Source organism: Aythya fuligula, chromosome 2, assembly GCF_009819795.1.
Source record: "Aythya fuligula isolate bAytFul2 chromosome 2, bAytFul2.pri, whole genome shotgun sequence".
NCBI classification, from domain to species: Eukaryota; Metazoa; Chordata; class Aves; order Anseriformes; family Anatidae; genus Aythya; species Aythya fuligula.
This window is the reverse complement of record NC_045560.1, coordinates 152,995,962-153,011,987: the sequence shown is the minus strand read 5'-3', so window position 1 is coordinate 153,011,987 and position 16,026 is coordinate 152,995,962. Positions and strand designations below refer to the sequence as shown.

General features: G+C 36.5%; 1 protein-coding gene across 4 annotated transcripts in view; it reads right to left on the bottom strand.

Moving 5' to 3' along the window:
- Positions 1 to 16,026, bottom strand: part of KHDRBS3 (KH RNA binding domain containing, signal transduction associated 3) — a 93,746-nt gene that overhangs the window by 36,973 nt on the left and 40,747 nt on the right. For all 4 annotated transcript variants that reach the window (XR_004252909.1, XM_032181785.1, XM_032181786.1 and 1 more), the window contains exons 4-5: positions 15,715 to 15,861; positions 9,368 to 9,507 (exon numbers count right to left, since the gene is read on the bottom strand). Coding sequence is in view for 3 of the 4 variants with exons in the window: in XM_032181785.1 (XP_032037676.1) it covers positions 9,368 to 9,507; positions 15,715 to 15,861 (287 nt within the window). In the remaining variant the exon portion in view is untranslated. The remainder of the gene's footprint in view (positions 1 to 9,367; positions 9,508 to 15,714; positions 15,862 to 16,026) is intronic.

The following is a 16,026-nucleotide window of genomic DNA, read 5'->3' as shown; positions in this document are numbered from 1 at the left end:
AAATTAATTAATTTGAAAAATTAATTTACATTAGAATATAAATTATGTTTTAAAAGATTCATTTAAGAGTAAAATGTGTATATACAGTATGGGAAGACATTCAAGAACATCCCAAGGGAAGTCACACCAAATACACGACTGTCAAAAAAAAAAATCAAGATAAATTTGAGAAGGCAAAAGGAGCTCAGTAAAACTAGGACAGCAGGGCAGGAGGTATTTAATCACGTATAACTTAAAAAGCTGAACCCATCTTTGAACCTGAGGGACAAACACAAATAAAATAAGTTTGAAACGCTCACAAAAGCAGGTCAGATAATTTAAGACATTTGTAAAAAGCCTAAAACAGCTAGAAATCTTTCAAACACCCTGAAATCAGAAAGGTTGCCTAGAGTCTGAAGGCCAAAACAACAGTAAATAATGCTAAGGTATATATGTGTATATATATATATATATGTTTTTTTTTTTTTTTGCTATACAATCAAAAAGGATTGGACAATGTTCTCATGCTACAACCTTTTTTTATTGGGAATGCATGGGATGGTGTGGCGAGCTGACTTAGAAACAAGTTACAGAACAAAAAGAACAAGTAAAAGTAATTGTACTATCTCTTTATAAAATGTAATATGAATTCAGATGCCTAGCTCTTTAATCTGGAGCTGAATGCCAAACTGAATGTCAAGGAAAGGAAAGGAAAATATCAAACAAAATTCAAAGCAGAAAATTGGAAGAGGGTGCAGGTAGGAGTGTGTGTGTGTATTCTAACATTAGACAAAGTAATAGGTTCTGAGCTATTTCTACGCACAGCACATTCATAATTAAGATTGGTCCAGTATTCAGGACAAAAAAAAAATAGAAAATATAAAAAGAGAATAAATAGAGCTGTAATACTACTATGTATATTTATGATTCTGTTTTCTCATTTTTAAAGGGCATAAAAACTGGAAGAACATCAGGAACTATGATAACCAGCAGTATAGAACAACCTTTATATAAGAAACAATTAAGTAGATTAAGGCACTTCAGGCTACAAAGGAAAACTGAGGACAACATACTTTGATAAAATATAACAAAAACATCAATGCAGTGGAAAAGATATAAAAGGAATTATTCACCTGTCATTCCCTATGTAAGAAACAGGGCATATCAAGTAGGAGAAATAGAATATTAAACCAGATTGCCTTAAGGTCTCAGCCACTATGACTGATCCTACAAAATGTTATCACAGAATCGTGGATTTTGGAAGGTACCCTCCTGGAGGTCATCTTGCCCAGTCCCCCTCCTCAAGGAGGAGCCACCTGAGATAGAGTCAGCTGCATAGGACCACGTCCAGACAGCTTTTAAGGATCTCCAAGAAGGGAGACCTCACGATCTCATTAGCATTAGGGACCTTAGCCTTTTTTTTTGTGTGTGTGTGTGTGTCACTCTGTTCCATTTGGCAGTGGGGCCACATTTTCCTTAGTCTTGCTTTTAGTACTTAAGTATTCACAGAAGCCCTTCTTATTGACTTTGACATCTCTCAACAATGTGATGACTCCTGTAAGTCATCTCAAACTTACAGCTATGCAGCAGACATCTGTTATGGGCAAAACAGATGGCCCAATGGCTGGTTATTCCCAATACATCCTTTTAAAGATGCCCATCTTTCATCTATGCTTTAGTTAATCCTACCACACTTGAATTCTGATTCATTTTGCCTATTTTTTTTTCCAAAACACCTATTTTAATTCATGTATTTCTCTAGTTTTGTGTTTTTAAGTAAAAGCTACACTCACACATACTTAAATGTAACCCACTGTACTTCCATTTCTAAGTTTATTTTATGTGCTAATTATCCTTCTTCTTCCATTTATACCCTAGACGTTTATTGGTGTGCAAATACACATAACATATTAGAAAGCACTCCCACTGGACAACTAATGACTTTTCAGCTAGATTTCCTAAAGAGCTTTTCCATGTATTCCATGCTGTGTCTGCCATTTCTGATCCAAACACATTTTTCTTTTTTGATCTCATGCTTCTTTTTTTTATATATATTATTTTCCTGCTCTTTTTCTCCACTAATCAACAACTGAGGGACACCAGTCATCTGCTTTGCAGTTTCCGCAGAAACTGCATAGATATCCTTTTCTCTACCCTTTTTAAACAACAACCATCTCACTTATAAATCCAAAAACCTACCTGTATCTGGTAAAATTTAAATTCACCCTTTTACAGGTATTTCATCCAAACCAAAACAGCTTTGTTCCATCAATTTCAGAGAGACATTTTACCATAAAATCAAATTCGTAATGGCTTCTAGTTTGCCCAAATCTTTTCCACTACTTTCACGATTGAGGACATCATTCTGTACACCAAATTTCAGCTGTCATCACCAAATATCCTTGTCTTTGCACATTGCCTACAGGCTGTATTTTTTTCTTTATGAACAACACTTAAAATATAGCCTTTTTTTTTTTTTTTTTTTTTTTTAATTACGTAAAACTATTTGTCATGAAGATTTTAGGTGACATCAACATTTCAAGAAAATGAAAATCCTTCAAAAATCAGATATTCTTTCATATTAATTGAAAGTTTGGATAAGTAGATTTTGAAACTTTCTGAAACATCAGCAATTAGGTACCAAATTCCTATTTAAATTATAATTATAGCACGGTTATTCAAATTGCTATTAAACAGTCTTGACCCACAACTTTAGTTAATATATATAATCCATGGTTTCATTACAAACAGCAAAATTAATGAAAATAAGTTTTCCTTTTGAGAAAGAAAAATATTGTATTAATATTCATTCAGAATGCTTCTGAATCTAAATTTAATCAACACATTTTGTTGCCTTTTAGCCTTCTCCTTAATCCTTCCACCATTTCTTTGTTATAGAAGAAAATATCTTTGTTTCCCTTCTAAAGGATACAGAGCGTTATCTCCAAACCTTGAAAGATGTACTTTAACAAAACTCATTTTGTCAGCCTGTGATGTCAGCTTTGACTACCTGCTCATTGAATTCTGAAATACAAGTGTCTTTTGCCCTTCTGTTTTCCCTCCTCTGTAGCATATTGTCTCATACCCATTCAGAAGTCTTCTGAATGTCTTCTTTGCCCCAATGCCCATATGAACAGCTTTTACAATACTGAGATTGCCAGTAATATCCAGACTAACAGTGTACACAAATGGACACTTAACTCTCCATGTCTTCAAACTTTTTGTATACTTTGACAGCGTATGAACTTTGAAACAGGGTTAATGTGTCTTATTTACAGGACACCTGAAATAAAATGGTCATTGTCTATGATCTCTCAGATTTATAATACTACAAATACGCCAAGTACTTAAGCACTATGGGAGACAAATGTGTTTGTCGTATTTTCAGGACACCTGAAATAAAATGTTTGTTGTCTGTGATTCCTCAGATTTATGATACTGCAAAAACAAGTACTACAGGAGACAAAAAATGCTTGCCTTTTGCTACATTTATGAGAAAAACTCTACCCTTGAATCTTATCTTAGTATGCTAACTGTGAGTTTCTCTGATGATGAAAATTCAACTCTTTAAGTACCTATTAAGTATATTTTCTACTAAACAATCTGTAATAGTTAAAAAGTACTTAAACACATATCAAAAACCTAGATTGCAGCCAGGTGCTATGATTGTGACCTCTAGACAAATTTTAAAGAAAAATCCAATGGTCTAGGTACTTGAGACCACTGGGACTTATTTTATTATCAGTTCAGTTTTGATTTTCCAGAATGCATTTATCTGGCAGTGGTGAATTCAGTGAAGGAAATTCAACCTGACCATTTAATTGGGCAAAGTGAATCCAGATGCTAAATTAAGAATTACTTTTACTCCTGGAGGTTAGTAATTAACTTATACACTCTGCAGTGGAAAAAAAGTTTTTCAGTCTTGTTCCCTGGGACAAGACCAAATAAAGCAAAATGTCGAAGCTTTTTTTTTTTTTTTTTTTTTTTTACACACTAATCTGTGTCAGAATAGCACACGAAAATAATTTAAGTTAAATCATATCGCAACACCCCTTGAAAATTGTATCATGTAAACTATTTTGTTGGAAGCTGAACCTTCCTCCCATACCACTGTTTTATTATATACGCTTGCAATTTAGTATGAGAAAAAAATTACAAATCAAATGTGAAGCTATTTCTATAAAGCAGTGTTCTCAATCTGCTGTCATAAATAAATTGAAGAAGGAAAAAAACGGGTCTTTCACAAAAAACTTTACTGTGCTACAGTGTCATAGAACAGTAATTATGTAAGATCACTATACACAAATCCTGAAGTGCACCTTACTGGAGACAGTTAAAATATTAAGTAAGCATTGAATTTTGTACTTTATTAATTTCTTGATTTTTGACTTGGCACATGGGTGTATTTGGTTTACGTGGCAAGTTTTTCTTTAGGGGGGAGGGGGCTGCAGGAGTGGCTTCTGTGGCAGATCTCCACACTGCAGCCCATGGAGGAGCCCCCCGTGGAGCAGGTGGATGTGGCCTGGAGGAGGATTATTTTCTTTACCACTTCCTTTAAGAAGGAGCAAGAGAAGTGTGGTGGAGTTCAGCTGCCCTCGCTGTGAAGCCACCACTAAGAAAACAGGGAAAAACACTAACAGAAAACCAGTACCATTCAAAAACAGGTTATATTATTTATTAGGCTTGGAGAAGCAAACATTTAGAAGTAACTGACAGGTACTATTATGATCCTTGATTGCCAATGAAGTAGTATTTTACTATCTCATACAACTTAAATACACCCACAGAGAACTACTTAAACAGTTATTCCTCTTAGGTCTTTATTAACAATAATTATCATTGCTACTTTATAGTAGCCCTATGCAATTTCTATGATTTATTCACAACAAAGTTACTGCCTTTGACCCTAGCAGGCCTACCTTCTCTCCAGTTTCTCTGGGTAATAGCTCTGACATCTTATCAATTACCACTATTTCTTCTCTCTAGTATTATATACTGATTGTTATTCAAGTGTGTTCAAGTTTCTTCTTTCACAGGATGAATTCATGAGTTAGTAAAAGTATTCTGATTATGCAATCACAGGCACTCTACAGCTTTCCTTTATTTTTTTTTTATGTTTTACTGAACACAAATTAAATTAGAATCCACTGTATGAAGATCTTTTTTCAATGTCACTCCTCAAGGAGAGGAAGTAAATGTAAGAATGATTTAATATAAAAACACTTGGGAAATTTAGGACCAGTTCCAAAAAACACTTTAATACTTGGAATTCTTTAATTTTAACATTCATAATCCCATACATGTGCAGTACTTTCAGCTGTTCAGTAAACTAACAAATTTTAACAGATGTTGAGATGTTTTCCTTCTTTAAGCATAGTCAACATTGCTCAAACAGTAGATATTTTTGCTTAGTTTTACAGTAGACATCTATTATTTTAAGCTGTGAGTACCAAACTACTGAACACTTCAATATCCAGGTGTCCATCACAGAGCTACGCTTCCCACCTTTTAATCACTGTATCATTTAACTGCTTGAGAGGAAGGCAGGCTTTGCATGGTGATCAGGATAGACTGGATCAACAGGCAGACCAACTCTACAGCATTCAGCAAGGTTAAATGCTGGGACCTACACTTGAGTCGTAACTACTCCAGGCAGCAGTATAGGCTTGTGGAAGAGTGGCTGGAAAGCTGCCCAGCAGAAAAGGACCTGAGGGTGCTGGCCATCATGAGCTATGCAGTGCACCCAGGTAGCCAAGAATGCTTAAGGCACCCTGGCCTGCATCAGAATTAACATGGCCAGCAGCACTAGGGCAGGGATTATCCCCCTTGTATGCAGCACTGCATCCTCAAACACTGTGTTCAGCTTTGGGTCCCTCACCCAAAAAGATGAGTTGTCTGAGCATGCACAGAGAAGAGCCATGAAGCTCTTAAAGCTCATTAAAGAGACAAGAAAATGATACTTGTGAGGAATGGCTGAGGGAATTAGGATTTAGTATAGAGTTGAGGAGGCTGAGGGTAGAGCTCTTTACAGCTACCTGACAGGAGGCTGCAGCAAAGACTGTGTCAATCTCTTCTCAGGTGACAAGCATTAGAATGCAAAGAAACTGTCTCAAATCATGCCAGGATAGGTTTAGATTGAACATGAAGAACTTCTTCACTGATGGGGTGGTCAAGCATTGGGACAGGCTGCCCTGGGAAGTAGTGGGGTCCCCAGCCCTGGAGGTATTTAAGACATGGGGATGTGGCACTGAGGGATGCAATTTAATGATGGACTTGACAGGACAGGTTGATGGTTGGACTTGATGATCTTGGTCTCTTTTTTTTTAAAAAAAAAAAAAAAGTGTGAATCACTGCTGAAGCAAACACTCCCACATAAATTTTATTTCATATTCTTGTGTCAAGTAGTAATACATACATTCAAGTTTCAGAGGGTGGTGGGGTTTTTTTGATAAATAGGGGATTTATTAAAAGATAAAATAAGTCGAATACACTGAATATACGTGGCTTTATCAACCTTTATAGATGCTTTTGGAGAACATTATATATGTGCTTCCAAAATTAAACTATTCTTCAAAAAACAGCTTATTGTAGACAGTATATAAGGAATTACTTAAATTTAATGAAGTGACCAACAAAGGACAATTGAATTTGTGAACACATTACAGCAGTGATCCACATCACCTTGTATTACTTTTAATATAGACAGCAAATTCTAGCCTACAACTTCTGCAATAGCTTTATTTGTCCCTAGATGGAATGACAGGATCCTAACCCTGTATACATAGAAAAATTAATCAAAAGTAAATAGAACAAAATAAAGAACATGTGAACACATTCAGGAATACAGATATGTAGCTATTTCTTTTACCGGTCAGGTCAATTCCTGTATGTCGGCTTTATGAGAAATTCTTTTCAATTGATAAACCTGAGGGAAGATCTGTCCTGTTTTGTCAGAGAAGGCAAGTAATACTTAATAAAAAGTTGATGTTCAGCATAATCCCCACAGAAAATGGCAGAAATGTTGTGATAGTATCTGAAGGTCATAATGTCTAGCAGTATTAGGAGGGAGGAAAAAAAATATAAAAGGAGTCAGTAGTAGATGGAAAGAAGCAAGTCTAAGCCCAAGTTCCGTGATCTCCCCTTACCTCCCCAGAATAGTATTTGGCTGTAGAGTCATTAAAAAAAGTTACAGCAAAGAAGCCTGGAGCAATCCAGAAACACTGGAATAAAAATTATGCTGTCAAACCAAAACCACTAGGAGTTTACTTACTGTATACAGGAATACCTGTGTACAAGCTAGCATTTTGCATGAAAGCATGACAGATGTATTAAGTGAAATTTTTGTATGCGACTGAACATATATATAGTCATCTTAAAAGAAGGCACTTGTTAAGATGCATTATCTCCAGTTTCAAGATGTTTGATAAGGAGTAAGAAAAGGCATAAATTAGTATTTAAGAGAAACTGTTCAGGAATAACTTAATATAGAAAGGCTTGTGAACTCTAACACTTATCACATCCTCACTGGGATATGTCAAGTACCAAAGATCAAAGGCTGATACCTTAAAAATATTCTGCAGATTACAAACAGATTAATCTTGTAGACTTAATTTTTCCAGTCTTCTCAGACTTTTGACTACTTTGAAGATACTCAAGTACAATTTCTTAATATGAAAGCTTTGCTTCAGTCTCTCCTACAGGTTTCAAGGATGCTTGTTATCCAACTTGTCTCATCATAAAACAAAGCCTTCCTCTAATGAAAATATTACTCACTGAAGTCACAGTCTGTGCTAAAAAGAATCAGAGCATTAGAACTGAGTTTGAGATCTCATCCCAACAGCTGTAGCCTCTCAGTAGCAACGACATTTTAAATCTCACTAAAGGAATCTTTTATGTTACAGTAGAACCTCAATTTCTGAGGGGAAAAAAAGACAAATTTAAGGAGAATCTTTAAAGTAAGGACATAACCAACAGCCTTACAGTTTTCTTTAGAAAACAGAGGGACAAAAGCAATTTTTAGCCGTCATCTCCAAGTCAAATGCTAACATTTAAATTTACCCTGAAGGCTCTTCAAGAATATGCTAGTGTAATGAACTACAAATGACTTGGCTGAATAACAGCCTGCATGTCTTACATGCATGTTTGAAAACTTAATCTGAAATCTAGAGGATGGAAGCATGAGTGTGAGAATTTTAATACTCTGAAAAAGTTAAGAACACATGTACTACATAATTAATAGTGGAAATTACATATGAGGAACTTTAGTGATAGATAAGGATGCAAGATCAGAGTAAACAACCATCTTATGTATCACAAAAATACTAGCTTAAGGACACATTAGAAACAAAAACATGAAACAAAACTGCAAGTGTCTGTACCAAGCCCTGACAGCATCTGTAGGAGACCTGTTACAGGTATCTATGGAAAAATTGAAAACAAGATATTTAACTGAAGTCTAACATGCTTAATCTGAGCTAAAACACTTCAAAACAGTTTGAAGTTTTAAAAGCTGAAATGTTAGTTTCAAGCTTGCATTAATAAAGAAACATAGCTACAGCTGAAGGAGAACAGTTTACCAGAGAAAACTGTTACACTTAGCTGCTGCAGTCACAATCTTTCTGTACTGTAACAAACTGTTATGCACTTTATTTAGTTTTGTTTTCACACTTCAGCACTCAAAGGAGTTGAAGCTGTCATCTCAGTACTTCAATGAAGATAGGGGATGCTAGAGTAAAGAGATCTCCTGTGTCAAGAAAAATAAGGCAAAAGAAGCAGTAAACTTGTCTATTCCTGAATCAAACAAAATCCACTTTTTAAATGAAAAATGTTCCACTGAGATAAGCTGAAATCGTAAGTCTACCTCTAAAACACTTCTACATTTCTATAACACAACCCTGAAAGCCCACTATAACAGTAAAAAATGGAATGTTTATGTTATTATGTATTATTGCATCATATATTATTCTAGAGAAATCACTATGAAATTCCTAAGTAAAAGCAGGACACTTTTTAGCAGTTTTGCAAAAGCTGTCAACTCCACAGGGTCAAGATGTAGCCTCTACACGTACCTAAAGAGCAGGTGAAAGTTAGCAGTCATGTAAGTGCTCATAGTAAGCCTAAACATCTTTTATGATGCATAGTGTTTCTTAAACCCTACCTGCCAAGTTCCATAAGACAGATCTCAGCTCACTGTTAATTCTTACTTCAGTCCAAACTGATTAGACTGGCTTTGAAGAATCAAGATAATTTCCCTTTGTTCTTATTTTGGGATCTTTATTTCACATTTCTTACCACTGTACTTTGAGGTTTTTATTATTGTTAGTGTTTGAAAGAATAAGCTTAGAATATACATACTCAAACAAGAACCCACTGCAGTTGAGATATTTACCTGGACAAAGCAGGAACCGGTACTCCTCTTGCACGAATAGATGGTTTTCCACGAACTACTGGAACTTCTGCGTTTTCTGAACCACCATTCAAATATGTCAATTCTTGAAGCTGTGCCTGTCTGATTTCATCATTGTAGTCCTATAACAGAGGGGGGGGGGGAAACAGAGGTAGAGAAAACAAATTGTTCAACCACTATACAAAGTTAGAATCAGCAAATGCCACTCCTATAAAGGCTTCCTCCTAGTCAAACATCCCATTAAACAGAAGAAAGTTACAGGCATATTATTCAGTCAAAATTTTCTAAAAGAATTCTATGTATTTATTGCAATTTTTGCTCAGATCATGTTTTTCTTTTCTACTGATTACCTCCACATACCTTTACCAGTTAAAATGATCAAGTTAAGATGCTGTAAAGTAATAAGAAGAAATCAAGGTCCATATTCTGAGCTGAGATCTAGCCTATAGTTGTTTCAGATGGCTAGCTCATTAAAAGCAGGAAAAATCTACAGCCTTGCATTTTAAAGTAGTAGAATGTACTGTTGAGAGCAGCCCTCGTGAACAAGGAATAAATTATACACCTACACTTAAATTCAGGAGTTGAACAAATTTCATGTTTATTTTCTCACTACAAATGTGCACTCATCTCAAAAAAAAAAAAAGAGTTCCAAAATCTTCAGTTCTACAGTTTGCAAGAGTGAGCAAGCTGAAGACATGATTTGTTTCTTACTTCATACAAACCTTTCCCCAAGGTCTACAGAAAAGAAAGTTGAAGTAATTTACATGGTATTAATAAGGTACTTCTCAAATACACGAGTCTTTCCAGGGTACCTTGAGCCATCCTCCATGGCATATCACAGGAATAAAATAAGTACCATAATGAACTCTTTAGAGCATATTTTGCTGTCACTTCTCCCCCACACTTAAAATGAGCCGAAAAATGAACCTGTCAAACAGGCAGGGTGAATCAAGAATGCTTTATTCAGCATCTAACACACACACTAAGTACCAAAATACTGATAGGTCCTCTAATAAGAATGAATAAGCCAATGCTTCTGATAAAAAACACTCATCTTCTGCAAGCCCACCCATTTCAAAGAATTTTAAGTACTACCTACTTTACAATTCTTTTATGAAACAACAGATCTTTTATCAGAAATCTGATTACATTTATGCACTATGAAGGTACCAAAAAAACATGAGGCAGTCTTGCATCAGACAACTCATTCCAAAACATTGCATTGGAAGATTATTGGAACATTAATACTTCTATGAATTCAAGGATCAATTATCCTTGAAACATTGCTTCCCCTAGACTTCCACAAATACTACAGTATTCTTTTAGATGTCATTTTTTTCCCTTTATATGACATTTATGAAGATACCTACTACATTAAAATGTGGTACTATACTCAAATATTTTGCCATTTTTCAAGGCCCTGAAACTCACAACTGCCCCTTTATGATCATTTTCTATTTAACATCTGCAACCAAGTGGCAAAGAAGAGGAAGAAAAAGCCTAGAAGATTGAATCAACTGTGCTGTTCTAAACTGCGTATCTGAAGATTTTTGAAAAGCAGATTCCATTATAAAATAGAGTTGGACCCAGCACAGTTTCACCACCACAAGGAGTAGACTAGAAAGAGGCAATAAACAATATTCTGATCAACTACTGAACAGAAATGCTTTACTTTTGTACTTTGTTTTTTGGACCAGATCTGGCAATAAATTTTAAAAAGTCTATGCAAAATACAGAGTAAAGAATTTTGATCTTGAACTAAAATGTTACTGAACTGTTAAAATTACACCACAAACACAATATTCAGCGAACAAAGTTCTGACATAGCATACTTCAAAGATGACCTTCATAACATCTCCACAAGACATACTCCTCAGAATAAGACTCCTAGAAAAATACCTTTCACCATTATTTGATATCAATTTATTTTCTTAAAGATATGTATAGTGGCAACCTAAGCCTGTTGGGTCCTTTTCCTTCCTGCAGCATAATACTAGATGTACCAGCAGCATTAGTTACAGACAAGGACTCCATCATGTAAAGGCACAGATCAGAAGAGAGGGTCCTTATCACAAAGGCCAGAAGCAGCAGGAGGATACAGATTGATGGGCCTGTACAAGGAAATAACAATACAAGTAGCCATGATAAGCAACAGTATTAATCCATTAGACTAAAATGGATTCTTTAATTAAAGCTAACAGATGGTCAATTTATGAATACCCTGCTGGAAAACATTGCACTTCCAAGTTGTGGAGACAATCATCCCTTTTCTACACTTGGACACGGAAACCCCTCAGACTGCACTCCTCCCCTTTAGAGTTTAGGCAGAGGCAATGGTCAAATGCATTTCAGTCAAATGCTGCTGGTGAACTTGAAACAAGCAAAGGTTCTCTCATTTTACAGACATTATCCATCTCGTCTTTCTTGACAACATTCTCTGAACATGGAGTATGTCTCCAGGTGCAGGACTTGGCACTTTGTTAAACTCCATGAGATTCTTGACTGCCCACCTCTCGAGCATGTCCAAGTCCCTCTGGATGGCAGCAGAGCCCTCTGGTGAATCGGTCACTACTCCCACTGCACACAGGATTGGGTGATGGAAGGCAGCAGGGCAAGGCTGAGGGGAAAGTATCTAGCTTTTTGTCCATCTGACAGAATGAATTCTGGGATGGATTAATGCCAAGCACAACATCCACCAATCTAGCAGTCAGTGTCTTGCCAGAATAAACAGACTACCTAATCTAAAGGAGAATATAACAAGCCAGGTAAGAATCAAGGCAACTTGATAAGCACAGCCAAAAAAAAAAAAAAATGTATCAGAAGCTTTTATGTCTTGCTTTCAGTTATACACTGCTGCAGCTGCTGACCTTCAAGTAAGGGTGAGTAAGGGTGTTTGTTTGTGGATCCTGAAAGATTAGAGAAGCCTGTAGCATTTTTGCTTTACTCAGCTACAAGGATATTTTGTATTTTGCACTCTAGCATCAAATGCGATTGTATATTCAGCCTGGTTTGGGAAGCGAAAAACTTCCACAATGTTCATGAGTCAGGATCAACACCTAGTGTTAGAAGGCATAGTTAGCTTGTACTGTAAAAAACACAAATTAAGGTCAGGTACTGAGAGCAGGACTTCTTGCTTCAAAGAAAACTGATAGTTTGCTAAGAAAGCCACAGCAGATCTTCCAGGAAATAAAATCAAATTGCATTGGCTGCACTTAACCCAATATTATTTCTAGGAGGATACAAAGCCAGTCCTTATTGCTTCATGGAGTTACTGCCGCAAGGAAGGGGCAGAAAAGATTACAGCACTTAGAACCATTGTGATAAGATTACATTTGAAAAGCCAAAGGGAAATTAAGACAGTGTTGACTTGATCTCATATTTCAGGAGAGATTATGCAGTTCAGCTCAGTACAATAAAGGCAGCAATCAAAAGAGTAGGAAAAGTGTCTAACCAATAAATGGAATTGCTCATTATCAGACTAATTCTGCTGGCTTAATAGCAGTACAGTAATAACTAGATTTTGATAAGCATATTTATTACAACATTAAGTGAACTGAGCTCAATGAAGAAATAAGATCATGTGGACACCAGACATACATCCTGATTTTCAGTGAATGTAAAATGCATTTGTCAAATTGCGTGCATTTTTATCTAAAAACACACGTTTGCTCACTAGAGTAGACAATACAACTCCCTTATCTCATACTGAAAATATATTTAAGGCTTCACACAATCATGAATCATGTAAATACAGTAACCAACATGACAGTCCAGCATTCCTACAAGTTCTGCTGGGTGTCCCTACATAATCAGTTCAGACGTTTGAACAGTGGTATGTTGATTTACCTCTCATATACATCAATAAAGTTATTTTTAACTTGTTCACAATTTTATGATGTAATGCTTGATTTACCATTAAAAGATAAATCACATTCACAGAATGGTTGAGATTTGAAGGGAACTCTGGAGGTCACCTGGTCCAACTCCCCGGCTCAAGCATGGACACCTACAGCTGGTTGTCCAAGACAATGTGCAGATGGCTTTTGACTATCTCCAAGACAGACTCTACAACCTCTGGGCAACTTATTTCAGTGCTCCATCACACATACAGTAAATAAGTTCTTCCTGATGTTCAGACAGATCCTCATGTGCTCCAGTTTGTGCCCATTGACTCTTTTTCTGAACATTGAGCACCACTGAAAAGAGCCTGGCTCTGTTCTCTTTGTACCTTCCCTCCAGGTATATATGGACATTGATAAGATTCCCCCAATCTTCTTCTGCTTCTGGAAACTCAGTACATTCCTTTGGACTTGAACTGTCTTAAAACACACAGATTTTATACTATATTTTGCATCAGGATATAGTCCTGAATAAAACTCCTGATTATCACTGCTTGCCATGCATTAGTTCATGTTATAAAATATCCAGCATTTCATCTAGCTGGAGTCTGGAAATTTTATACAGAAGGGCACTGTGAGAAACAGCATCAAAACCTTTATTGAAATATAAAATGATCACATCATCTGGTTTCCCTCATCCAACCTGGTTAATCTTGCCATAAAAAGAAATTCCCTTCATGAACATGTTGGCTGTGACCAGTGTCCTCATTGTCTTTCAGTTGTTTCTCAGTAACTCCCACAATCTTCTCCATAATTTTACCAGGCACTGAGACAAGGCTGACAGACTAGTAGTTAGCAAGGTATTCTTTCTTGCCCTTCTTGAAAATGTGGCCAACATTTACCCACTTCCAGTTGACTAGGAACTCTCCCAGTTTGTAGAATCATAAAGGTTGGAAAAGACCTCCAAGATTATCTGGTCCAACCATGACCCTGCTACCAGTGTCACACACTAAATGTCCCTAAGAACCTAAAAACCACATCCAACCTTTTCTTTAACAGCCCCAGGGACAGTGACTCCACCACCTCCCTGGGCTACCTGTTCCAATGCCCAACCACTCTGAAATGTCTCATTCCAACCTAAACCTCCCCTGGCACACACAACTTGAGGCCCTTCCATCTAGTCCCATCACTAGGTATCTGTGAGAAGAGGCTAACCCCCAGCTCCCCACAGCTTTCTTTTGCTGTAGAGAGCAGTAAAGTCTCCCCTGAGCCTCTTCTCCAGACTAAACAGCCTCAGTTCCCTCAGCCACTCTTAAGCTCTGTATTCCCAAGAATGTTGAAAAATTTAGAGAGGTCTTATGACATCAGCCAGCTCTTTGAGTACACCGGGATGAATTGGGCTCCACAAACTTCCAACAGATCCCACACAATTTCAGAGTTGGCTGGGTGTTTGTTCCTCCAACTCAGGGCACGTTTTTGTAAGAAACCAGTTTTCATTCAGGAAGAATCAAGTGAGAACAAACAGCCAAGGAGCACACAGTCAACCTGGCTCACTTGGGGACTTCCAGTTTCATGGATCTAGACTAGTGCAATATAAAACTCCCAAAATATATATACATGCTAGTGTTGTCAGGTCATCAGCACCAACTGCTTCACCCTGGAATAGAAATTGCAGCTGTACTCCTAAAAAGCTGTAGCAGCCATACAGCTGATACACACACCAACTGGTTCTTACACCTATACCAACTTACTCAACATCTGTGCTACTGTCACTCAGAGGTATACACCTTAGCAAAGTTCCCTTACTGAAGTTTCCCACATTTCCAGATCTGATACTAATCAAGAACACTACTTGTATAACATTATCAGCACCTTATAAAAAGAAACCAAAAATCATTATACCTTGAGCATGTTTTGCTTTCTGCATTTGCTCATTTAATAACCAATACAACATTCACCGTGGAACTAATACAGTTAGGACCTCTGCACACAGTTAACACTACCTCAAGTGCCCAAGCTTTGTTTTGTAAAGACTTCCATATTAACACATTTTTATAATTTGAGCTTAAATATTTTGTACATGACCAGTTAACAAGAATAACATAGCTCTTATTATCATGACATCAGACTTCATCCAGACAGTTACGCATTCATATAGTAGCTGCATTATCAGAAGGAAAGGACTTATACACACCACTCTTTTGAAGGTTTTTCAAGATAAAGCAAATGAAGCAAGATGTCCTGACCAATATCATACAGTAAGTTGATTTTAGAGACTAAAGAACAGTCTGGAGAAAACAGTTCTAACTCCAGTGACCTTTCTATTTAAAAATATCACAGTATACATGAATTAAAAATGATTTTTCTTGCAAGTATCAAAATATTAGGATAAGGACTTTAATGAACAATAACATCAAACACGATGAATTAATTGTTCTGCAAAACTGCTACTTGGATCAAAGTCTAATAAAGGAACAAAAAAATACTAACAGGGATGAGAAACTTCTTGATTTCTTCCAATGCATGTCCCATTCTGGCATACGCTTCTGCTGGTGGAGCAAAAACTTCAATTAAAACATGCAGGTCATCATTTAGGTGGAAGTATTTTGCCTCTCCACTTTTTCTCAATTCTTCCTCCTGGGAGAATAGAAAATAGTTGGAGTTCTATTATGTTTAAAATGAGAAGGTAGGAAAACAAGTGTTAAAATTCCTTTGGAGACATTTGCATTTACTGTTTGCTCATGTTTAGATGTCAACTAAAAATACAAAATTATATTTTCCTGACATGTTTCAAACAATAAC